This window comes from Periophthalmus magnuspinnatus, chromosome 5, assembly GCF_009829125.3.
Source record: "Periophthalmus magnuspinnatus isolate fPerMag1 chromosome 5, fPerMag1.2.pri, whole genome shotgun sequence".
NCBI classification, from domain to species: domain Eukaryota; kingdom Metazoa; phylum Chordata; class Actinopteri; order Gobiiformes; family Gobiidae; genus Periophthalmus; species Periophthalmus magnuspinnatus.
This window is the reverse complement of record NC_047130.1, coordinates 5,021,356-5,047,810: the sequence shown is the minus strand read 5'-3', so window position 1 is coordinate 5,047,810 and position 26,455 is coordinate 5,021,356. Positions and strand designations below refer to the sequence as shown.

At 36.1% G+C, this 26,455-nt stretch overlaps 1 protein-coding gene across 1 annotated transcript in view; it reads left to right on the top strand.

The window, feature by feature from the left end:
- The window catches only part of LOC117370825 (dedicator of cytokinesis protein 3-like), a 184,802-nt gene that overhangs the window by 121,982 nt on the left and 36,365 nt on the right, over positions 1-26,455 (top strand). Inside the window, exons 6-14 of the mRNA XM_055221625.1 lie at positions 1,648-1,796; positions 6,729-6,813; positions 10,796-10,837; positions 11,474-11,628; positions 21,080-21,161; positions 21,273-21,333; positions 21,905-22,052; positions 23,707-23,795; positions 24,178-24,303. Coding sequence (XP_055077600.1) covers positions 1,648-1,796; positions 6,729-6,813; positions 10,796-10,837; positions 11,474-11,628; positions 21,080-21,161; positions 21,273-21,333; positions 21,905-22,052; positions 23,707-23,795; positions 24,178-24,303 — 937 coding nt within the window. The remainder of the gene's footprint in view (positions 1-1,647; positions 1,797-6,728; positions 6,814-10,795; positions 10,838-11,473; positions 11,629-21,079; positions 21,162-21,272; positions 21,334-21,904; positions 22,053-23,706; positions 23,796-24,177; positions 24,304-26,455) is intronic.

Sequence of the window (26,455 nt, the reverse complement as noted above, 5' to 3'; positions counted from 1 at the left end):
TTGCATAGCGTTCTGTGGCCCACACTCACACCTGCACAACTGCACCGAGCCACAGCCTGGTGACGTCATCACATGTCACTGTTTGTTTACATGTTGCGCAGCAGTGTTATTGCTTTAGTGGAGAAAATAAGTCCAGTGGCGTGAAATCTCTCTTAAGCAATGAGGCAGAAACTACTACCTACTAACAACAGTGTGGTGCAGCGAGGGTTAAACAGGAAGTGAGACTTCAAAACTCCTGTCTATATTTTAGAGCAGAGTTCATTCATTTTTTTCCTCTTATCCTCTATCCTCTCTGCGCACAAGACAGGGCTCATGAAAATAAATGGTGCATGTGTGCGTGCAAGAGTAACCGTGCCGTGCTTTGGCCCACCTCCTCAAACCAGACCAAAGTCCCAATCGAACCATGCCTGGGCACTAGACAAATGTACTTTAGGGGCTAACTGTGCTTGGCCATGGTTCGATTGGGCTTGTGTGATCGCACCCTAAAAATGTAGATTTGTACTGAAATCTTAGAACATTTTACATCAAGCGGTGCCATTTTGAATAAAAATATTTTGTTTTTGAACTGAAAAACGAACCATATGTCTGCTGTTGACAACTCAGGGAGATAAAGCTAAGAATAGAAGGGGCTATAGGCAAACATATGCTCATTGTGGATCTATAATTCTATTGTATTTTGGATTGTTGTACAAGTTATACATAAACACAGTGTTTATCATTTAATAAAATATAGACAAGACAATTTAAAGGAGACATATTTTGTAAATCAATTTTAAATAATGTGGACCTCTAATGGAAAATCTTTTGGTGTTGGTATAATGGTCATCATTACCTTACACAAAGTTGTATTTGTATTGAGTCATGCATGTTTGAATAATTCTGTATTGTCCTGCGTTAAAGGATTGAGTGCTCAGAAAATTTCAGTTTTCACTTACTCCCTGTCCCTGCCCACATCCCTGTACTTACTTGCAATTACATGAAACATTAAGTTTCAGACTCATAGTCTTGTGGTTAAAAATGTTGAGTAGTCATTCTTCAAAAATAAAAACGGGTAAAGAAAATCACAAAGTCAATGGACCTGTTATTAATCCATTTTAGATCAAATATTGCATTTTACAGAATGAAAAAATACAATGTATGTTGTAGTTTTCTCAAAGGTGCTGATTTTTTTCTGCCTTAAAAAAACATGAAAACTGAACTAGTTCAGTGTAAACAGTTTGCAGTGGTCCCAAAGTTATTCCTCACTTACCTTATGCATTCCAAGCATCTTAATTATTCATCATGATGAGTTTATAGGTGCTTTTTACAACTTTTTGAGGCCAAAGCTAAGTTTTAAATTCTCTAATACTAACTGCAACCAGCATGCTAACAGTGCACTTCCTGATAATTAGATAGTAAAACACTTAGTAATTAGATGCAGACGGTACACAGCAAACTTGTTTTGAGCTACTTTTGACCTATCTGCACTGGGGCAAGACAAGTTTTGCTCAAATACATGGAAAAAATTGGGACATGACCTAAGTACTGCTACTAAGTAATACTATTTTTTCAAGTCTTTTCCTTGTAACTTACTCAGTGTTGTATTTCGATTCATGCATATTTGAGTTATATTATTTCTTTTTTTTTTTCCTGTGTTATTCTCCTCAGAAACACAAGGTGGACCTGTTCTACAAAGTGCGCCATGTGATGCTGGAGCTGCTGGACCTGAGGAGGCAGCTGCTGTCGGGGCATCTGACACAAGATCAGAGCCGAGAGGTCAAGAGGCACATCACCGTCAGGCTGGACTGGGGCAACGAGTGAGTCCACAAACACACAATCACAGACAGAGTAGCCAAAAAATGTACTTACAGTGGGAGTAAACTCTCTGCCCACAACCACATTTCAAAGAGAGTTATTAAACTGGGCAGTATCTGTGGACTAGAGAAAAGGTGAGAGGTCTAGAGGTATAAGGAGCAGTGTGATTAGTCTAACAGGTATCCATACTTCAAACTCTTGTGATCAGAATCTCCTAGCTATAATCAGGCCAGGCTTGTGTGATGTTACTAACTACCTGAAATTGCAGAAGTCGACGATACACACTTGGATTTAGATGTTTTTGAGCAAAAAACTGCAAATGTATCAGGTGGCGTAGGCCATTGCTGGTGAATACTGGAGTTGATCGGCAATATGGGGACTTGAAAATAAGTGTTTAAAGATTGCTCAAACATGCACAGATCACTCCAAACACAACTTCAGGTGAGTAAATAGTGAGGGGAAACAAAGCTCTGAAAGGTCAGTTTTGCATAACAGGTCTGCTTCAAAACTAGTGTACTTGATGCTCACACAGCGGAAGGAGGAAATAGGTTTAAATCTGTGTAACTCATCCAGTTTTCAACCCTTTGGTACATAATTAATATTCACTTGCTTTTTCAGGCACATGCACGACTTTGGATGGACCATCCTAGCGCAGCCAACCAGACCGCTGCTTTCAGCTACTACTTTTGGCTTGACGAGAAATAGAAATACTTCATTATTAACTAAAGACAGCACAGTGGTCTCATTTTGTTACTGCTTACAAGACGCTCTTTGGGAGAAAACACCAAATTTACCCTGTTTTAAAACCACAGTATTGAACTGTTTTTACACTAAGAAACGTTTTTCCAATTTGGCGTTTATTGCACTGAACAACATGCATCCCTATGGCTTGCCGTTCCACAAACCTGACTCTCACTTGGTTTGGAGACAACATTGTTCCTTTGGTTCTAATGGCATAAAACGTATTTACCTCCATGGAGAATGTTCCAAAGTATAGTTATAAATTGTTATTTCCATGGAATTATGCAGGTGACTATATGTCCAGAAAATACATATTGTACCTTTTAAATACTTCAAAATAATATTACTGAAGTTGTAGTTCAAAATGAATGGTCCATGAAGAGTAAGTGTTTGAGCAGTGTTAATAATAGAAGTGTAAATTTACAAAATGGGGAGTTTTCCTCATGTTAGAGTACTGTTGCAATAGTACTGTGTAATATTACTCATTTATTAGTGTTATTGAGAATACTGAGCTATCAGTTATTGCGAAACTGTCAAATTCAAACATAACCTATTTTATTTGCACTACTTCTTTAGGCAAACTAACCTAGCTTGTCTGACACAAAAAACATTAAAAATCACTTCGAAAAAATGTGAAATATTGATCTATCTATGTATGTTGTAGTTTTCTTAAATGCTCTGACATTCCCACATTCTGAGGCGAAAGAGGAGTTTTCCAGTCACTGTAATACTAACTACAACCAGCAAGCTAATGGCGCACTTCCTGGGCAATAAAACACTTAATAATTAGATGCAGCCAGTACACAGCAAACCTATTTTGGGCTGCTTTATATCTGCACTGAGGCAAGACAGATTCTCCTCAGATACATGGAAAAAATTGTGTACAGGCCCTTTAAGTAGTACTATTAAGTGCTACTACAATACTAGTTTTTCAGGTCTTTTCCCTGAAACTCACCCAGTGTAGTATTTCGATTCATACATGAGTTATTTTATTTTCTGCAAACCTGACACAAAAATATATTAAAACTACTCTGTGTGAAAAATGATTTACCCTATCCGCACAATGATACAATCTATTCTCCTACTCCTCCTAACCATAGCATTTCTTCTTCACTGGCTTGTTTGTTTGTTGGTTTAAGGCAACCTGCTTTCTAAATTACTGTGATATTGTACAGTGCAGTGGACTCCCCTCGGACCTCCATCTTACTCTGGGCACACAACAGAATGATTGAAGCCGAGGATAGAGTTCAGACCAGGACCTGCACACAGAGAAGAGGGATTGGCTTTTGAGCTGCCTGAGTTATTGTAATGCTGCGTGGGGCTATGTGAGGTCTGTGGGCAGGGGGTGGAGAAGGGAGATTAGGTGACATCTTGTGAGAGAGGAGAGACTAATATGGTTGTGTGTGTTTAAGGTTAAGCTAGATAGACTATGGACTTTGTTGCCCTGTTGGGAAATTGGTAGTCTGTGTTTGAGGCGTTCTTCAACCAACATTTCAGTATGGGGCTGCAAGATAAATCGCAATTGAATAGAAATCACAATTTGAATCGACGCAGTTTGCAAAGTGTTTTTACGTATCATAATTTTCTCCACAAACAACAAAATATCTTCTGCTTAAAAATTGCTAACCCTGTAGTTAAAATCTGTACAAACAGGTTCTGAAATGTGATTCTTGTACTAGTTTGTCAGTTGATATTTCAGTCAGTCAGGCGTTTAAAATGAGAACTTTCAACAGAATCTTATTATTAAAACATAAATTGCAAATCTAGTCATAATCGTGATGCTTGTCAGAAAAATTGCAATTCCATATTTTTCCCAAAGTGTTCAGACCTACTTTTCATGAGCAGGGAGCATTATTTTCGGTTTAAGGTCTAGAAATGGATTTTGTTGAAATGGCAGGCAGTAAATGAAAGCTCCTGCAGTGCCTCAGTTTTGAAGCATTGCATAACAAAACGCCAAATGATGCAAATTTCTGAAGCGTTGGACAACTTTATTACATAAACAGTATAGAAGTGATTGTAAAACCCACAATGGACTGAGGAAAGAAGTGATGAACAAACCAGAAATAATCCCATCATGCAGTCACAAGTTTCTAGTGAAAAATTCAGTTTCCCAAATGAACAGGGCAGACAGGGCTCAGCATATTGTTACACACCTATATACTTGCATAATGTACAGCCAGAGGGCGCTACCACTGAGCAGGATGCTTCATTTGTTAGTGTGTCGTTACTGGAGCACTTTTGAACTGTTAAGAGTTGGGGAATCAATCAACAGTTGCCTGACACGCCCATACACCACACTGTAAATAATTGCTGTATCCTCAAAAAATATTGCATATACACTACCAGTGAAAGTTTGGATACGTTTTCTCATTTATGTTTTTCATTATTTGCAAGATTATTTAAACTGTAGATTCTCACTGAACGCATCAAATCTATGAATGGACACATATGGAGTGTAGTAACAAAACAAAAATAAATTCAATATAACTCTAAACTTTTTTATTTATTTAAAGTAGCCACTGTTTTGCACTTTTGGCATTTCTTAAGGCGGTACACCTGTGAAGTGAAAACCATTTTAGGAGATTTCATCAAGAAGATTTTATCATTGAGAGAAGGCCAAAGGTTTGCAGTGCGGTCGACAAAGCAAAGGGTCACTACTTTGAGGATTTGAATATAAAGTATGAAAAAATATGTAGTTATTTAGCTTTTTTTTCTTTACATAATTCTATGTATCTTGCGTCATATATTTGATGTCTTCTGTATGTATCTATAATGTAGAAAGTAGTAAACACCAAGAACAAACATTGAATGAGGTGTGTCCAAACTTTTCACTGGCAGTGTACATAGGCACATTTTGCCGTCATGGAGCCTTCAGCTTCAGGCTTACAAACAGACGAATGTTTTTTGGGGGGGTATGGAGGGGGCAGGGGATTTACCCAAAACCAGCAGGTGTCCAGTCTGTTAACAGGTGCAGCCTCATATGCTAACGCTAGTGGGAGCGACCTTGAGAAAAGAAGACACCTGATTTATCTGTAATGAATGTTCATGTCTTGATTTATGGACACAATAGCAAAATAAAAATACCAGAATCATGTAGAGTGGGTTAGTATGAACGTTTTAAGACCACGAGCCTGATAGCAGCAGTTACGGAGAGAGGGGAAACAGTTTTTCAATGTAAAGCGAATAGGTGTCGATATACAGTTTATGCATCAAGATAGATTCCTCTGTTGATTTTGTTACAAGGGGTTGTTAATGTCTCTTAAAGCAAGCACAACTAACTTACATGGGATATAACATATTTGCATATTACCGTGTAAACAGAATGTAAACTCAGCAGCTGTAGTTGTCCACTTTCTTTAACAAGTCCGTTAACCAAGACTTGCATTAACAACCTTCATAATTACATCATTAGTGACTCCAATTACAGATAATGAATTCTGCCTCTATCATATAAAACTTATGAACGATCCGTGAGTGCTCCGTAAATCCAAATACTCTTTTTTATTGTGTAGTAAAAGTGAAAGTGCACACATTAACAACTGGCGGGTATTATGGAATGTATTAAACTCCAACTGGGCCTGAACATAACCAGAGATCTGAACTGAAAGTGGTACAGAATGACAAACGTGTGATCCATTTGGTAAAGACGCTACCAACCTATTAGTAATCTTATGCAAAATAAAAATTAACCAGCTGTTTAGACATTAAAGCAGTAGTAAAAGGTGTACCTGCTTGTCTCCATGGAGATTTTACTACTTTACCCAGAATATCCCACAATATGGCATTAAACTTCTCATCCAGGTCAGATTTGTAGAGAGGCGACCACACTCACTGTAAAATTGTGTTTTTTAAGGTATTTTTGAACAATAAAAACACCTATAATAGATACAGTTAATGTCATACTATGGAATCTAGACAAAGCAATAACATCGAGACAAAACGGTAGAGAAGAGTCACGCAGTGCATCTTTAACAATGATGACAAATTTTTGCAGTATTTTTAGAACTAACACCAAAAAATGAAATCAAAATTAATCACCTTGTTGTTTTTTTTTGGTTTTTGTTTTTTTTTTCATTTGAGGCTGTGAAATAAATTTTTGTTATAAATGTGAGAACATACGCTACCATCTGACTTTACCCTATTTTTATTATGCATAGTTATCATATTAACATTAAATGTTTTTTTCCTTTCAGACACTTGGGTTTGGACCTGGTGCCCAGGAAGGAGTTCGAGATGGTGGATGAGGACCACATTAGTGTCTCAGATCTCTATAAAATGGTAAAGTATTATATTTATGCTTTGATACACCTACAAAAGCTGTCCCCAACCTTTTACATAAGGATCAGTACTACATACAACTTTTTTTTTTTCAAGGTGAAGGGGCAGGCCTGTCACAATAATTACTATAGCGACTTACTGTTCTATATTTGATAGGAGGAACAATCTTTTTTTTTTTAAAGTGGGTATTTTTTCTTTGGACTTGTGGGAAATTTTGGGTTATTTTTCTGAACTACAATGAGATTTGAGCTGTAGAAGGTTGAATTATGAACCTTGATGACTTGTTATAGATCCAAACTAACTTGACTGTATAAAGAAGTGGACTAAGGGAGTGTGACATCACCCATAGTGTTGGGCTCCAGTCAAATGGAGCTCATCGAGGCGAGCAGCTATAGGGGAGAATTTGGAGTTCCATATTAGGAATTCTGACCGCGAGTATCGTAGTAATCGAAGAGGCAATCTGGAGTGAAGCTGTGAAGTTTGGAGCAACCTCGGGGAAAGAAGGCAGATGATTTGTCATTTATTAATGTTCATATCTTGATTTACGGACACAATAGTGAAATAAAAATACCAGGATCATGTAGAGCAACATTAACATGAAGACCAAAATTTTGAGGCTCATGGCAGCAGTTACAGAAAGAGCCAGAGTCAGTGGAGCCAGAAGCGCACTCATGTTCACTTCCTGTTTGGAATGCGGCGGCTAGCAGTTTAGCCATGTCCATTTATATATACACAGTCCATGGTTGCATTCATTTATTTATTGTAGCAAATATTTTTTAATAGTAATGCACATTTAAGAGTACTTTTTTGGTGATAATTCTGCTTTGTGGTTTGGTTTCAATAGTATCGTTTACTTCAACGAAATATCGCAGGCCTATGAAGGGGACAGGAGCAGTAAAAACAGTTCAAAATGCATACAAGCCCTAAAACTGGCAAAAAAAATAGTAGTTTTATTGTTGTTCAGGGTTGATTTGGCTCTCTTTCTTAAACACAGAAACATTTTAGTAAACTATAAAACAGCAATAAACTACATTACAAAAAACAATTATATTTTCCCGGTACCGAACAGCCCACGGCCCAGGACGGTGGTTGGAGACCCCTGATCTACAATACCCAGAATATATTATAGAGTAGTTGGATTTTTATTCTGTTAAGTATAAAGCAACAAGTAGGCTTGTCATAATAACACATTTTTAAATGCAATATATTGCACAAGAAAGTAAATCGATAAACAATATTATTGAAGTCAAGAAATAGTCCCAAAAACTATTCTAAATGCATATTATAGTAAAAAACATTGGCTGAAATAAATAAATAAGAGAATGCAACAGTTACATAGTTAGTTTGTGTCCATAATGAGTTATAGAAATTCATAACTCAACCTTCTACAGTTCAAATCTTATCCTAGAACAGGAAAATAACCCAAATTTTTCCTTAGAGGGTGGATTTTCTAAGTTTCCCAACATCCTGCCATCTTGGAATTTCTACTCGAAAAGTCGGTGAAAATGATAAACCTGACATTTAAAATAGTGATAGTGCTGTTTTTTCCCTTTAGTTGCGTCCTCCTGTCCAGTCGCTGTCTGTGTATCTGTTATGCTAAATTTGCTAATGTACATGGAGCTAATGTCAATAAATGCAGAAATTCACTCTCAAACATTACTTCATAAACTGTAATTGTAGTAACAGTTTTTAGTTGACTATATTAGCTTAACTGGATTTCTTGTTGGACCCAGAAGTAAGTAATTTTATTCAAGTGAGAACATAAGGCATTCAAGAGTCTGTGCTGGTCCTACAAGGTCGTTTTGTTGTGGGAAAAAGAGAAAGAAAAGTTGCAACAGACCAGAAATAGTTCATGTTTTCAGATCTTACATCAGTCCATTATTTAAATAGCACAAGGGCTCCACTCAAACTCAGTCGCTGTGGTGATTCCCTTTGTTCAGTTGCCTGGGAAACAACGAGGATGGACACATTATGGAGATGATGGATGTTGGCATGAAAGAAAATCGTCAGAGGAAAATACAAGTTTGGAAAGAGGAACTTAACAACTTAATTTTAATTTGTCAAGTAAAATAATGAATACTTAGTGAATATGTGCAATTATGTATTATGTAATGTCATAAAAGCTAAAAGGCATTATTAAAGCTAAATTTTATAAAAGGCATTGTAGATATTATAACAGGTTGCCAAAATAAGGCTGTATGAGTTGAATTAACTTGAATTGAGAACAGCAATCTATCTTCATATTAGACCTATTTTGTGTCTAAATGTTTCTGGCTATAATATTATTGATGGGCTGTAGGGCATAATCTTATATGAAGCCATATTTTCTATAAATAGATGATGAAAAATACATAATTTTACTAAAAATCTAATAATTTAGCAATTTACTCATGATATCTCGATTTTCAAAAAATTTACAATCTTGTGAAAACTAAATTAAATCATTCCTCTTTGTTTAAATAAATAGATTTTCATTTTTTTGCAGTATAAAAACGTACTACTACTATGATGAAATCTATAGTAAGTGTCAGATTCAGATGTTGCTCTGTTGAGTTTGACATTTCTGTGGAAGTACTGGGCCTATCCATATGAAACAAAAACTGGCACAAAGCTTAACGTCTCTGTCTGTTTGATTTTATTTTCAGTGTTAAAAGCAGAGGAGTTATTCAAACATACATGTACAATTGGCTGTTGGACTTTAAGTATGAAGATATTTTGGACTTAATTGGATCTGTGCACAGGGGTAGACGGCTACATCCACTCAGAGGGAGAGTCGATGTACTTCCGCTGTAATATAATGTCTTTGAGGTTTTTGTAAAGTCGTGCTAAAATCCGTAAAAAAGAAAAGACAGATCAGGCACTGGACAGGCAGCTGCAGTTGAATGTCTCCTGTGTTTACAAAGATACGTGTTTGTGCGTCAATGCTAATGCTAATGCTAATTTGGCGTCTAATAAATATTTAAAAAACGCCTCTGACTGAAATAATTTACACCTCCAAATAATTGTGTCATCTTTACGACAGTAGCTTTGACACACAAAGACGCACTTTTCTAAAAACAGAGACCTCCAGTTAAGTTTTATCCTCATTTTTTAAGTTTAAAGGTGCTATGTTATGTAAAAAAGGACTCCTGTGAGCTTTAAGCCATGTTAGGATGTTGTTACCTCCTCAAAAACCTGGAGTTGTTTCATTTACTTGTTTCATTCACACATGTTTGAGTAACCCTGTATTATTAGCTCAGAATACTTTGTTCCACCTTGTGATGTCATGAAGTTAACTGCTAACGCTTACCTTTTGTTTACTAGTAATTGGAAATTCCAGAGCTGACATAAACAGCATTATTGCAGTGAAGGTGTACGGAGTTTACAAACACAGTGGAGCTCTTCCTGTATTACCACATGACATCACAAGGTGGAACAGAGGGAAAAATGCAGCTAAACAAAACAACATTTTCACACAGATCAGAAAATAATATAGGCCCTTTAACATGTTGTGATTTCTTTTAAAAGCACAAATCACCCATAGAGTTAGTTACTAAAAGTATGAGGACATCAAATTCACCAATGTCTAGAACACAACCTATCAAAAATATACAAAACAAATTATGGTATTAAAATGGAAAGAAAGTTTTGTTATTGTTATGATTGATTTAACAGCAGAACACCCAAATTTGTGAATACAGCACGTTTGAAATGAGCATATTCTGTTTCTCTACAGTTATTTGTTTTGACTTGTACAACGCAGCAGATCTGATGCTTTGTTCATGATTTATTTACTCTGGATGTGTTTAGTCATTGTGATTGAGCAGGCCCTGTCAGCGTTCATTTTGTGTGGACGTTTTGCCATTCTAGTTGCTTTTTTTTAAAACTCTGTGGTGTAAACAGCGTTCCGTCATTTCAAAGTGGGACAGTGAATTCGTAAAGTGAAGAATGGAAGGAGGAGAGTATCATGACTAATGTTGTTTCTTTGTTTGTTTGTCCCCAGCACCTGTCCAGCAGACACAGCGTACAGCAGAGCACCACACAGGTAACTGGCACATGGTACTGCAACGGCTTATGGGGCTTATGTGGGGATAACACTATAATCATCTTTACTCAATTAATTAATCGTAGTAGTAGGAGTAATAGTAGTAGTAGTAGTGGTGCTAATGGCATTTGTACAAGTGTTAGAAATAGCAGCAATTTAAGTTGCAGTACTAGCAACAGTTTTAGGCAATGGTAGTAGTAGTAGCAGTAGAAGCAATGGTGGTAATAGTAGTAGAAATTATAGCAATAGTTGAAGTACCGGTAGTAGCAGTAATAGAGGTAGTAGGTAGGTAACTATTATAGCTGTAGTGGTAGTAGTAGAAGTAGTAGGAGGAATAGCAGTAGCAGCAGCAGTAGTAGTCGTAGAAGTAGATGTAGCAATTCAAGTTATAGTACTAGCAATAGTTTTAGTATCATTAAATAGTAATGACATAATGTATGATATGATAGTATGGGCAGTATAATAGTGCTTTTTGTAAGTAAATGTAGTAATATAAGCTGCAGTATCTATGCTATACTAACAAAACCAACAGTGACGGGACTAGTACAATATAACTAGTTATAGCTTATTATTATTTGAAAGTAGTAGGTGTAGTACAAATAAATAAACAGCTTATCCAACTATATTTGTTTCCAGAGTGATAATTCGCGGCAGAGACATGGAGAGCCGTGTAGAATCCCTGTACCACACCACCTACTAGTCAACCTGAAGAGCTTCACCTACAACAGCATCGGAGAAGACACAGACATCTTCTTCTGTCTGTACGACTGCAGAGAGGCCAAGACCATCAGGTACGTTTGGACGGCTATTTATGTGCCAGTGTTTCTCAAACAGTGGTTCAGGTCCCTCTAGTGGTGGTTTTTGTATCTGAACTTGATTTAAAAACTCCAGATTGCATGATGATACTGTAGTAATCTATAGACAATATCCCTTTAAAAAAAAAAAAAAAAAAAAAAAATTATGACATTTATTTCTTCTGAATCGCTGTCATGCATGTTCTTTTCATTAAATACACTATATATATATGATCAAAACACTGAGAATATAGTCCATATTTCAGGAACATTTTTCCTTTCTAGAATAACATAATAAAATTGTATTGTTGACATAACTAAGTTTCATTGTTATATATTGATACAGCAACCAGCAATATTCATACTGTATCACCAAATAAAGTATCATCAGTGTTTTGATATTTTTGTCACGCTGTGTACCTAATTTTTATGGTCTTAAAAAAGTGAAGAAAAAAAAACAGAACTAGTTCATTTTAAATGGTTTGCAGTAGTCCAAAGTTTTTCCCTCATTTACCTTATACATTCAAGGCATCCTTGTTAGTCACAGCTATGAGCAGCACTTTTCACAACTCCCTCTGATCAGATTGGAGTTGACCTTGCAGTAAAGCTAGCAAAAACTAGCATGCCAATTCACACTTCTTGATTATTGGACATAAAAAAGCTTCATAATTAGATCCAGACTGTATAAACAGACATATTTTGAGCTGCTTATACTGTATATCTGTATTAGGGCAAGACTAATTTTGCTCAAATACATGGGAATAAATCTGGTACAGGGACTATAATTGCAGTCTACAACATTTGTTTGGTGGAGGGATAAGGGTTTGTGTTACATCTCATTACATGTTGTTATACTATCTGTTGTATTGTACTTTATGAGTTAGGACCAAATCATTCTGAATGCACCCTATCTTGAGACCTGGTCTGGTCCAGGTTTTTTTTTCATGAGGGTGCATTCACACTTGTCTAGTCCTGGTTTGAGCTTTGAAGTTAGTCCTCCTGATATAGACTCGGTTTTGTTCTGTTCTAGTCTTGAGTTAGTCCTGGCCTAGTCCATCTTTAATTCTGGTTTTAGTCACAGGTTAGTCCTGAATTGGATGTGGTGAATGCACCCTAAATTATTAAATGGACCTTTACTCAGAATTATCTAGCATAGAAATAAGTAACTGCAACATTCACCCTCGTTCTTGTTTGGTCCTGGTTTGAGCCTGGTTTGGTCCTGTTCTAGTCCTGGTTTAGTCATGGTCTAGTCCATAATTGGCTTCAAATTAGTCCCAGTTTAGTCCCAATTTTGATGTGGTTTCAGTGCAAATACGAACCCTCCGTAACATTGTGTTTGTGAGTACATGTGGCATATCGGTGTCCGTGCTTAGCCATTCTTTCAGTATTTTGATTGTCAACAAAAGCTTTCCTCGCTATCACAGTCTCACCCACTCTACCTCACTCTACCCTGCAGCTTATATATTTCTTCCTATCTGTGCTGTTTTTAATTTAGCGTTCTTAACAAATAGCAGCAAGTGGCCACACACAAGTGCAGTGAATAAAACATAACCCCCCTCTGTGACACAGCTTAACGAACACCATCAATTATACATTAGCATTCATAACTGCTTGCATAGCACGGAACGCTAATGTCACTGATGAGACTAGCATACTGCTTATATGAAGATATGCGGTTCATTAGGAGGGCAATGATTATTTTATTCATAATGTTTAGGGGACATAACAATTTTGTTCATATGCAAAATTAAAGGAGAAATATACAGAATGTGTTAACCAAAGCAAAGGTTGCATTTACTATTTTTTTGTGTGATTTGGAAAAACAAGACTGTAAAACTGGGATGAGTTTGGAAGGGCATCTGGCAGAAAATAATTGGCTTAAAAGGTCTGTACCTGACTTAATTTGTCATTTGCTCCTCACACTATTTTGTAAAAGTAGCTATTTGTGAAATAAGTTGACTGAATAATATTAGCTATCCAAGGGTTTTAGAATGCTGAAAAATGAGTACAGTTGCCATAGCGATAAACAATTTAAAACATAATATGAAGTCTTTGAATGGGAAAAAGTCCTCAAAACGTTGCATGTAACAGGAAGTGAAAACCCATGAATACAAATTTTAAGAGAATTTTGTTGTTTGAGAACCATATTGAAGCAACAGCTAGTGGTAAACAATTATATCCAATCAGAAAACTGGCTGGATGAGGACCATGTGAAAGCAACAAGTGTCTGGAACAATCCCTGACACTGTTATTCTTCTGTCTTCGTTCAATGTTAGAGTGAGAAAAGGGCAGGGCTAACATGTTCACTCATAGTTCAAAAACAAGTACAGGAAGATTGAGCAAACAGTTAATACATTTGATAATTTTCTGTACAATTTTATAATAACTCCACCTTAACTAGCCTTTATAAAGCATGTACAAGGGACACAGAGACAAAGACCTTCATTTTTGGAGACATGTCCTGTGGTCTGACGAAACTAAAATTGACATGTTTGGCCATAATGAGCATTGCTACATTTGGAGGAAAAAGGGGAAAACTTGCAATCTTGAAAACACCATCCCAACTGTGAAATACGGGGGTGGCAGCATCTTGTTGTGGGGTTGTTTTGCTGCAGGAGGGACTGGTGCACTTCACAAAATAGATGGCATCATGAGGAAAGAACATTATGTGGAAATACTGAAGCAACATCTCAAGACACCAGCCAGGAAGTTAAAGCTTGGGCGCAAATGGGTCTTCCAAATGACCACAATGATCCGGAGCATACTGCCAAACTGGTTACAAACTAATAATTACAAGAACATAATTAATAATGAACAAAGAAAAAATCTAATTGAGTAACTACTTAATTAAGGGAGTTTCTTATTTTTAATTCTACTATTACTATTAGGGCTATTCAAAGTGTGTTATCAGTCAGTCAATCAATTTAAGCACATTGAGCAGAAGAATACAATGATAATAGAAACCTCTAACTAAAGTGTGTTATCAGTCAGTCAATCAATTTAAGCACATTGAGCAGAAGAATACAATGATAATAGAAACCTCTAACTAAAGTCTCAGTGCAGATCAACAGGTAGGGTTTGAGGTGAGTAACATTTCTCAGGACAAAAGTTATTATATAGTGTTACCTATTTTCCATGAATTTTGTGGTATATTCTGAAATCGTTAGCTTCTGTGTACTTCCTCCCTTGCTAACCACACCCTTAGAGTATTTTTCTTTTTGGTTACTGCCATGTTAATAATCGAGAAAGAAATTGTATAGATTCCTTCTCTTGCCTCTTGCAGTTGCTATGTGCTGGTCTTTATACTACGGTAAAGCCCATATATTGGCAGAAGTTGACCTTGCTGTATAGTTTCAGTGCTCTGACTCAGCATCAGCTAACAGCCTCCTCCCCAGAGACGCTCATGTGTCCAACCAAAAAAGAGACCAGCCTGGACCTACTGTATCCATGCTATTTTTGTATTAGAAACTACAGAGCTACAGTGGTGCAGTACAGTTGTTTTTAGCCTAATTTAAAGTGCATATATCATGCTTTGTTTTGCCCTGTATTGTTTTTTAAACTTTCTTTGGGTTACCTGGGCATTCGTTTTTCATATTTTAATAGAACTTATTGGTGTGCTACTTTTCTAGTGCATGAAAGGTCCATAACCTGCTTATCTGTATTGAGATGTTATTGTTTTACCTGGAATTTTCCACATTACCTTTATGTGATTAGATCAAATAAAAAAAATATCTTGAATCACATGCATTCTTACAATGAGGCAAGGCAAGTTTATTTGTACAGCACAATTCGTACAGAAATTGCACTGTACAAATACAACTCCAAGTTTACATCCACGCTAGAAAACCAGATAACTGGCCTAGTCCAATTTAAACAGATTTTTCTAATTGCATGTAAACCCGGGAACTACAGTTTAGGTGTCACAAATCCAATTTCAGAGATACCTTTGATACCTGCTTCTTATGTCCACGCAGTCTGATTTATATTGGGCACAGAGTAGGAGAGACGTTCAACTGCACGAGGTAACAAACAGCCAGGATAATAGACATGTTTGGACGTGTACTCATTATCACATGTGCTTCAATGTATATGTACTGTGGAGAGCAAATAACTTGTGAGTAACGCAAAAATGTGGTCATATGTATGGTAACAGTTTTTAATTAGTAATTATAGTTGTAAAGTTTTAGTGCTAATGTTAGTAGTTGCTTCTGAACACCCATAGACCCCCATTCACACCTATTTAGTTCTTTGACCTGCGTGTAGACTTGGACTGGCTTGTTCCTATTTGAATTTGGTTGTTTAGTGCACTTGGATTTCTCTGTGCATGTAAACACAGTGAATTCTAACATAGCTAAACAGCAGTGATTATGTATTTACCTAACATCACTGTAGCACAAACTGAAAACAAGAGCCTAACTTTCTTACATGTTTTAATGAGTGACACCAGGTCATTATCACTTCTTCACAGCTCCATTTGCACATACATTTTGACGCTACTAGACCAAAAAACTATACTCAGAAAAGTAATTAAAAATGAGTTTATGCTTCCTCCACTTATCACTGAAAAATAAATCAGTTGGCTTTTACTGCGTATAAATGTTCACTATAAAATTTTGATTACATCCTGTTACTGCTTTAAAGAACAATTAGTTATATACTCAATTGATACAACTGGAAACTAGAGGTGTGACAATATAAAATAAATAATCATACATATTTCTTCATGTATTTGAGCAAGTACAGATGTATTAAGCTGCTCTTGAGGTCAAAATAAGTCAGCCGTGTGGTGTCTGCGTCTAGGTAGAAAGCGTTTTATTGTACGATAATCTGGAAGTGCGCAGTTGCCGTGCTAGTAGTTATCTTTAACATGGCTTAAAGCTTAACATGGCTTAAAGATCACAAGAATAAATTTTATATAATATAGGATCTTTGTAAACATATAAAACAACAAGAAACTATGACATATGTGCTGTAGACAGAAGCAAATCCATAATGTTCTAGTGAGATGAATTTGGCCTCTATACTTTTCAATGATCTCACATATCTTCATGTTTCTATGTTAGCGAGCGCTGCAAATGTGTTCTATACCGTGGGGCGGTGGAGGCACTCATGTGGAAGTGCTGTCATATATTTGGTTCTGTTTCTGTATCTCGGTCTGGCCATGTGCACGTGACTGAGGGAACCCATGCATGATCCAACCACTCCAATCAGCATATGTGATCCCATGCAAGAGATCACATTATGTCTTTTTTCATGTAACATATGTTTTCTGTGCTATTTAGATGGTTGCATTAGGGTTGTTAAAAGCATTGAAAAATCAGATACTATATAATATTAAACCAAGTACCTCGAAACTAGATACGTATTTCAGAAGGTATCAATACTAATTAAATTAAATGCTTGTTACCATTAAATGTGTAATTTTGATGCCAAACTTGTGCACTAATAAATGGATAATGGTTTCTGTTTTATAGGCATCTAACTGTACCCCATCTAAGGCTTGCCATTGCTTTTATATTTACTCAGCTTAATAGCTCTATGGCATTTTGTTTTGTAAAGGTAGTTCACTGGAGGAGGTTGGAGACCCCTGCTTTTAAGTTGTATCAGAACAAGTATAAGGCCACACAGACTAATATACACACATGGACCATTGTGAAATTTTCCTGGACAGACAAATTTCATAGATATAACACCACATCACCTTCTATTGTCTAAAGAAAGAGTACATGTTTTTAAGGTGTTGTATAGCAATATAAATACCAGTAAAAAAAAAGTTATGTAGTGCACCTTTAATTACTCACACTTCGGTGTTGACAATGAGTTGTATATGAATTGTCTTATATAATAAGCTCCAAAATAATCTAAAGTGAATCATGTTTTTGAGTTGGAGGCTTTGCGATTGTCCCGTGACACACAGGTTTTGAAGCTGTAATTAAAAGAGGAGGTGTTTTGGCCTCCAGCTTCGTCTAAAACTTCATCTGGAATTTATTAAGCTATTAAAAAGTAAAGCTGACATACTTTGTACTTTCTTGTTTCTAAGATTAAAGTACAAAATGACACTTAATGAAACACTAACATAGAATTGTCTATAAAATTATAATTATTAAAGCAAAAAGCATTGTAATGTAATAAACTGCTGCCAATAGGTTTTGAGAATGGAAATATTGTGCGTAATAATAAATCCTTCCATTATTAGGTAATCTAATCATTCAGTACTAATTTTCATAGTAAAATAATGGGTCTACAACCTTTCACATAACCATTTTCAATTGTATTTATTTAAATTTAAATTGATTTCTTTTCATTTAGCATTTATATTTAGTATTCATATTGATCAATTTGTAAATGACAGTACATTTACTTTTAATGGTCAATATAATATATTTATTCATGATTGCAGCTTATTTTGCTACAAGGCAGTGCACCTGATTTTTAAAAATAACCGACCTAGTTCATTTTGTGGCCATATCGACTTCCTGATTCTCTGACACTTTATAATTAGATGCAAACAGTACACAGTTGACTTAATATGACCTCAAGTGCTGCTTACAATATATCTGTACTGGAGCAAGACAAATTGTTCTCATATAAATGGGAAAAAACATTTTGCAAAGGGCCCGATGAAGCTAGAACATTATTACATTATTAAGTCATTAATATTATTGTTACTTTGTTGAGTATTTTAATTGCTATCCAAATGTGTTCCATGGTAAAAAAAAAAAAAATATATATATATATATATATATATATATATATATATATATATATATATATATATATATATATATATATATATATATTGATTTGCCTACAATTTCACAACTAGCACACACTGTATTTGTGGATCATGGGCCCTATATATAATATTGTAAATGTAGAGGTTATAAAACTTTTTACTCCCACTTTGTCAAGAAATCGAACAGGTCAAGCTACATTTACCACCCTATTCTGACCTAGACCAATGACCTCTCAAATTCCCATAATGCTTAGCAAAATCATCCTGAAAACATTGTGCACAAATGCCGATAGTGGAGTACATATTTTGGAAGCACTGCGTGTTTGCTAACCCAGAGTACTCCAACACTGTTTGTGAGGATTTGTGGCTCTGGTTTGCTCCTGTTTGTAAAGATGTGACTACACCAGAGAGGTATTATCGCCCGGATCAAGTCTGTTTACGGAATCGGAGTGTCAAATTAGGGAAAGCTTTTGCAAATACATGGAAAGTGGCTTCATTAAAAATCCTGCCACTCAAGCTGCGGTGTCTAGAGGCGTTATTAAAATATGACACTTTTTATATTTGTTTTTTTATTTGTTTAGTTTTTCTTTTATTTAATTTAATTTTTGCTTTTTTTTGTCTCTGCATATATATTTGATTTACAGAATATAGTGTCAGTTCAAATCAAGAGAATCTTTTGCAAAAACATGGTAAGAAATCTTGTCTTTTTATAAATATACAAAAGCATGATACAAAACGATACACAGCAACTTGATAAACCTGATGTGATGTGCAGTATTAGCAGAATGTATGCTGATTGTGTGATAACGCTCTGAAGGGGGAGCACAGAGAGCAAAAGGATGGGATGGAAAATTATATGTTAATGTTTTCTGAATGTTTTTGTTTGTTTTATTTAAAATATACTTTTTTGTCTATGTAGAAGTATTTGATTTCAAGGGACACTTTCCAAAAGCATGGAAAGTAGCCTCATTAAAAACCTGTCTGTGACACACTTGTTTTGGGTTTTCTGTTTTTGTGTTGTTGTTTTTTTTTGTTTTTGCTGTTTTGTCTGTAGAAGTATTTGATTTACAGATTTCTTGTGTTTTTTCAAATCAAGGAAAGATTTTACAAATACATGGAAAGTTGCTTCATTAAAATCCCCGTCTGCCTCTTAAGGTGTAGTGTCTAGTTTCAGTATTAATATGTAAAAGTTTTTTTTAATATATTTATTTATTGTTTTACCTTTTTTCAGTGCCAATTCAAATCAAGGAAAACTTTTGTAATTACATGGAAAGTGGTTTCATAAATTCTTGCCTGCCACTCAAGGTGTGCTGTGGTTTGGTGCCGGTATTAGAAAGTGGAACTCTTTTGCTTTTTTTATATTTTGTTGTATTGGGAGCAGTCATTGTGCTAGTATGAGAAATAGATTTTTAAATTTTTTTTATTTATTTATATTCCAATTTTTTTGTTGTATCTAAATGTATCTCTATATCTAAAGCTATTGCAAAGGTAATGTGGTAGTAGCAATGCAAAAGCGATTTGGTGTTCATCATATAGATAAATGATAACTTTTTGTTTAGTAGCAGTGGTAATGGATAGCAATTCAGTGTACACCGTACAGTCTGTGTTTTGAACATACTTTGACATTTGGTAATAGGAAACATAATATTATAACGTAATATTGGTAGTTGCAGGCATTAGTAGAAGTTCTAGTAGCACTAGTAATGACAGATGCACTATACAAGAAATTATATTTATTCACATCCTACTGTAGTAAAAGAAAAATATAAACTCTGTCAACTGGACAAAACATAGGAGTGAAGATGTTTAGGCAAGGCAAGGCAAGGCAAGTTTATTTGTATAGCACAATTCGCACACAAGGTAATTCAAAGTGCTTTACAGAATAAGAAAGACATTAAAATCACACAAATCAAACATAAATAATCATAAATAATCATCATAAAATCAACATTAAAAGAGAAGAGTGCAGAATAAAAACCTGTCAGTCATATGCACAGCTAAACAGAACTGTTTTGAGTCTGGATTTAAACATTGTCAAAGTAGAGGCCTGTCTCACATCTTCAGGAAGACTGTTCCAAGTTTTAGCTGCATAAAATTTAAACGCTGATTCCCCATGTTTAGTCCTGACTCTGGGCACCAGCAGGAGGCCGATCCCTGAAGTCCTCAAATTGCGAGATGGTTCATATGGCACTAACATGTCGGACATGTACTTTGGACTTAGGCCATGGAGAGACTTATACACAAGCAGAGCTGCTCATTCAAGCCACTTCTTCAGTTCTGGACAGATTACTGCCTTATATCTGTTTGAAGGGAGGAACTAACTACACTGAAACTAAAAACATCTATTCTTCACAGTTTCTGTTTGTAGTCTAGGTCTGTTGAGCCACCCTAAGTGTGCACTGTGCTTGAGTCATTCTTGGCATAATCTTTCAATCCCCTAATGGCGACTTTCACATCTATTAGTATCCTGGCCCTCCCTGTTGTTTTCTTTGTTTTGATTTGGGTCTGAGGATAGAGTTATAGATGGATGATGTCGAAGGACCCCATCTCTCAAGGAAGGATTGTCATCCCTAACAAAAATTGCTTCTTTAACTCCCTTCTCAAGCAATTTGCGATGACTCATAATCATGAGGGTAAAACTACAACAAAGGTCTAATCACAAAGTTCAGTGCTTTATAAAACTGAACAATGTTCTTGTTTTTGTCTTTTTAGTGAGAAGTTTATGGTGAGACTCAACAAAAATGGAGGTCCAAAGAACCCAGAGAAAGTGGATCGGCTGTGTGCCCTCTTTACGGTAAGAAATAAAAAACATCTCATTCAAATTTACATTATTGATTGATTAAAGGAGATAAGACATTTAACAACTTTTTGACATTTGACAAAAACCTTATCATTGTCGTTTTAGGATCTGAGCAACAAAGACATGAAGAGGGACCTGTACATTGTAGCACAGGTGATACGCACAGGTAAGATTTATTAACAATTTTTTAACAGAAGAATTTGAATTGACATAGATTCAAGATTCACCTTCTGCTCCTGACAGTTTATTTGCCATTTGCAGTATAAAAACACACTGAAGAATGGGTCAAATGTACAGGACATACAAAGTTAATATATTTATTTTAATTTTAATACCCTGGTCCCAAATACCCCTTTTAAGATGATTCATATTCAAATCTAAAGCATTATTCAGTAATCCTTCAGTTTTTGCTCCGTGATTCTAAATTTCTTCACAACAACTTCCACATAAGATAATATTGATCCTAACTTGGGGCTAAAAAAAAACATCTAACGTCTTAAATTAGCTGAATGAGATAGTTTGTTATCCCAAAGAAGTACAAAAACATTCATAGATTTGTCTCTCAATAAAGCAAAAACTCAAACTGCCTTGCGTACAACCAGACATGTCCCACAGTTTGAGAAACACTGTTCTTCATCATCAATTGCACACATTCACAAATTGGAGGAGAGTGAAATGTCTTGCTTGAGGACACAACAGAAGTGAGTATCCTGACTGGAGCTCTCCTCTTGTTTCAGGTCGAATGTTGCTGAACGACAGTAAGAAGGGCCCTCCTCACGTGCAGTACCGTCGGCCATATGGGTGTGCAGTCCTGGCTATGAGTGATGTGCTGCAGACCATCTCCGAGCTCAAAGAAGAGAAGGACTTTGTACTCAAAGTCTACACGTGAGTAAAGTCTACTACTGCGACTGGATAGCAGTTCAGTGAATGACAGTTTACCATGTGATCTGTGTTTTGAATATACTTCGACAAAGGAATATTTATCCATTTAGTAACAGTAAACACACAAACTTTTTGCATTTAGCTTGTAATGAAACACGAAAATGGAAATTTAAAAATGCATAGAGTTATGAAATTTAAATAGATGTAAATGAATGCTTGGAAACCATAAATACCAACAGGAACAGGAGTCTATTTAAACATAATCAGCATAAGACATCCATCAAAATTAGCATACATTTGAGAAATGTCTTACAAGTTTCTGATGTGTCGCACTCTACATCCTGAATAGAGGTTGTTTTTCTTTTTACACAGTGAATTTGTTTATCCATATATGCATTTCTGTTGCCTAAATAATTAAATTCCTATAGCCTAAATAATTAAATTCCACAAGTGCATATCAAATTGGTGTACAGCCTAGGAAAGAATGTCCAAGTGTAAGAGTACAAGAATTGAAAAAAGAAGCAACTTGAAAAATTTAGAAAGTAGTGCTTAATAGTAGTAACAAAAGCGGAAATAGTTAAGATGTAGGATTGATTGCACTAGATATCTCGAACTACTAGTAGTAACTGTAGCTCATATCCAAAGGCCAACACAATTCTGCTCTATTCACAACATACTATATTCTTCATCACCGCTTTGTCCTTTTGAAAATTGCCACCAGCGCACTGCCTTTTCCCACACACACTATAGAGACAGTCTGTTTAGCAGGGACTCCCTATGGCCTGGACTTCTGAAGACGAGCCTGCAGGAGCCTTAGAGCACTCCCTGTGGCGACGAGATGTAACTGTCCATGTGCTGCCTCAGATGAACTTATGTTTTATAGTCACACACACATCTTTTGTACAAGGCCGTGAGCTCCCTGTCTGATGGAAGAAAGGCTATGGTGTGAAGAGAAAGTTTTTTTTATGATTCTGTGTAGGTTTTTTATCTTTTAGGTTTGCACATTTGAAACACAGAGGTTGGTGTAATGTAAATAATGAATGTTTTTTGCAAAGAAAACATTATTACTGCTCTTGAATATTTAAAAAATGCAGAAACAATATTTACGTTTACATAGACATGACTATACCTAATAAGGCACTGATGATGATGATGATGATGATGATGATGATGATAAAGCTGCAGATGATGATTCTGATGTTGAAGATAATGATGAGAAAAATGATGATGATGAGAATGCTGATGAAGCTAATGATAAGGATAATGAGGATGTGATGATATTGATAATAATTATATTGATGACAATGATGACGAAGATAATAATACTAGTGATGAAGATGATGCTGATGATAATGACGAGGAAAATGATGACTATTTTGATGATGAGCATAAGGGTACTGATGATAATATATTGATGATGATATTGATGATGATAATGATGATGATGAAGATAATAATGATGATGATTAGGATAATGATGCTGATGATGAGCATGATGATAATAATGAAGCTAATAATGATGACGGCGATGCATATGATTATGACGATGACGATGAAGAGGATAATGATTTGAATTTGTAAATTGTAATTTGTGTTATGTTTTAGAAATGGATTATACTAGAGTGTTCTTAAACTATGCCTGTCACATGCTTCTCAGGTGTAACAATGAGAATGAATGGTACCAGATCCACGAAAACATCATCAGAAAGTCCAGTACAAAATACACCACTCCTAGCAACAACTACGGTAAGAGAGCTGCCCTCATACACTGTGGAGGTTATTTATTCATTTTTTCATATAAAATTTGTATATTGTAAACATGACTGTGAAGCAGACAGCAAATAGTTTAGTTTATAATATGAAAGAAATCAGGTGCAGCCATTTTAAATTCTCTGGTAGTACAATTGCTGGGTTTCAGATACCACCATAACATTCTATAGGCCAATAATTTAATACAGATGGGGGGAAGCTAAAATTTATATTGTGAAAATGCAGATTTTTGTTGTAATACTGGGGCTAGTCACTCATTTTTGCTAGATTAACCTTTGCTTTGGATTGACATAAAATGAAAAAATGTGTTATAATATATTTAGTGTTGTTTTGCATAATCTAAACTGCTCTTCCATAGGCCTGATCATTTCACTGCAGTTGTTGCGTGGGGACATAGACCAGGTGAGAAGAGAAAACCCTCTGGTGTTTAGCAGAGGAGTCGCTGTGACCCGCAAACTGGGCTTCCCCGATGTCATCATGCCTGGTCAGTGCACTCTGTATTCTCTCATGTAATAATAGTTCTCTTAAATAAGCAGGTTCAAAAGTAGCATTCAGAAAGCCCCAATCCCAGTACACTATTAGGACAACATGTACCTCCTCTCAGCATTGTTATTTTCACTCCACGATCCTCCACTCTTCTTCTATTTCTCTCATCTCTCTCATCCTCCCCTTCTCTTTCTTTCTCTCTCGCTCCCTTCCACTTTCTCTCTCTCTCCCTTTCTCCCTTCCACTCGCTCTCTCTCCCTTCCACTCACTCTCTCTTCCACTTGTGCCCTCCCCCTCCCTCTTATTCGCTCTCTCTCCTCTGTCTCTCTCTCTCTCTCACTCTCCCTCAACACGTTGAGTTTACTGTACATTCATTTCCTAGGTACTGATCCTATCCTTAACCTTAACCTTGCCTAACCTTAAACAAATCTGACCTTTACATGTTGTTGCTGATCTAATAATAAAGTTATGGAGGTGGATCCCCATAAATGTGTGCATATACAGAATTTCATACTTAACATGATGAATAACTGCCCACCACTAGGGATAGGACGATATTAAAATTTAGACTCACAATTATTTTGACCAAAATAATCGCGACTAACAATATTTTCATAATAATTATTAAACCAAGGTTTACAGTTAAAAAAAAAGTCACTAAAACATCAATTACTGTACAATTTGCAGGTGTCTGATTGATCACTTTTATTGTTTTTTGCTGCAAGAGAAATTAACAATGAATGAATAATAAATATGTCAATTATATAACTCTTGACTATAAAAAAAAGCACAAGAACCACCCTGAGAAAGCCCCCAGAAAAAGGATATAATAAGGATATGGTGGCATCGCAGCCATCAGCTGTGCAAAATGGTATTCAGCTAGCGCTAACCTAGCGATAGCAAAATCGACACAAACTCATACCATTATTCATACAAATCCAAACTAACACAAATTATATTCAATAGTTTATTTGACATGTTATGTTACTTACAATGGATAATTTCAAGTTCTGCAGATTGGTTGCTCGTCGCCTTGTTGCTCTTGTTTTTCAAAGCCATAATAATTCCACACATCAGACTTCACCTTCGTGAGTGAAGGATGTAAATGAGATCCACTGCCTGCCCACTAGCCATGAACCATAAGCACAGAAGCTAACAAGTGCCATTGCTATGATAGAGGGCCCCCTTGTGGGCAAACACCAGAACTAACATCTAAACATTGTATTGAAACTGAAAACATGAGGCAGTCTGGTGCTGTAAAGGCAATTGTAATAGTGTGTGATGATCATGATTATTAAAAAATGCCACGAACGATTAATTGCAGACCTTTTTGATTGTGATTAGCGATATTATCGTATATCATCCATCCCTACCCACCCTATATCATATTGTATCATATATCATCTTGTATCGTATATCATCTCTCTCCCTCCCTATCCCTCTTTGTGTCTTTCTCTTTGTTTCTGTTTCTTCTTCTTTGCCACCCTCCTCCCCCCTCTCTTTTTCTCCTCACTCTCCCCCTCCCTCCCACTCTCCCCTGTTGTCAGTGATAGAGTAGGTCTTCCCTGGCCTCCCTGACAGCTCCTCTGTACTGGGACAGGCCCGTATGATGAATGCATGCACGCACATGGACACACACACGTTACCTCAGGTCGTTAGTCTTCTGCATGTCTGAGCTGTGTAGCCTTTTAACTCTGTCCCCTACTGAACCAATCACTTAGAAATAAATTGTGGTGAGTTGCGGAATATGGAAGCATGAAACATACAACATAAGAACAGAATGGTTAGAACAACATGCCCGAATCTCCTCCTCCTCTCCTGAGTAGTTGAAAACTCTAATAGGAACAAGTTGTGGTAGATGGCTGCATAACTTCATTTCATTCTATTTAAAATCAATACTGAAATGGCTAACATTTTTAATAATATATCTGGAGTCTGGCACCCTCTTCTGTTTTTTTCTTTTTCATTTTGGATCTTTTTATTGCAGCAGACTTGCATCTCCACAAATTGACTCTTAGTTGACCTCCACCTGTTTGTTTCCACTGAAATTCGTTTTTCCTTATAACTTCTAATACTTTTCCTGTTCTGAAATCTAGCTTTAACTTTGTATTTCCATGGAATCCTGCAGGTGACATGCCACCTCCACAAAC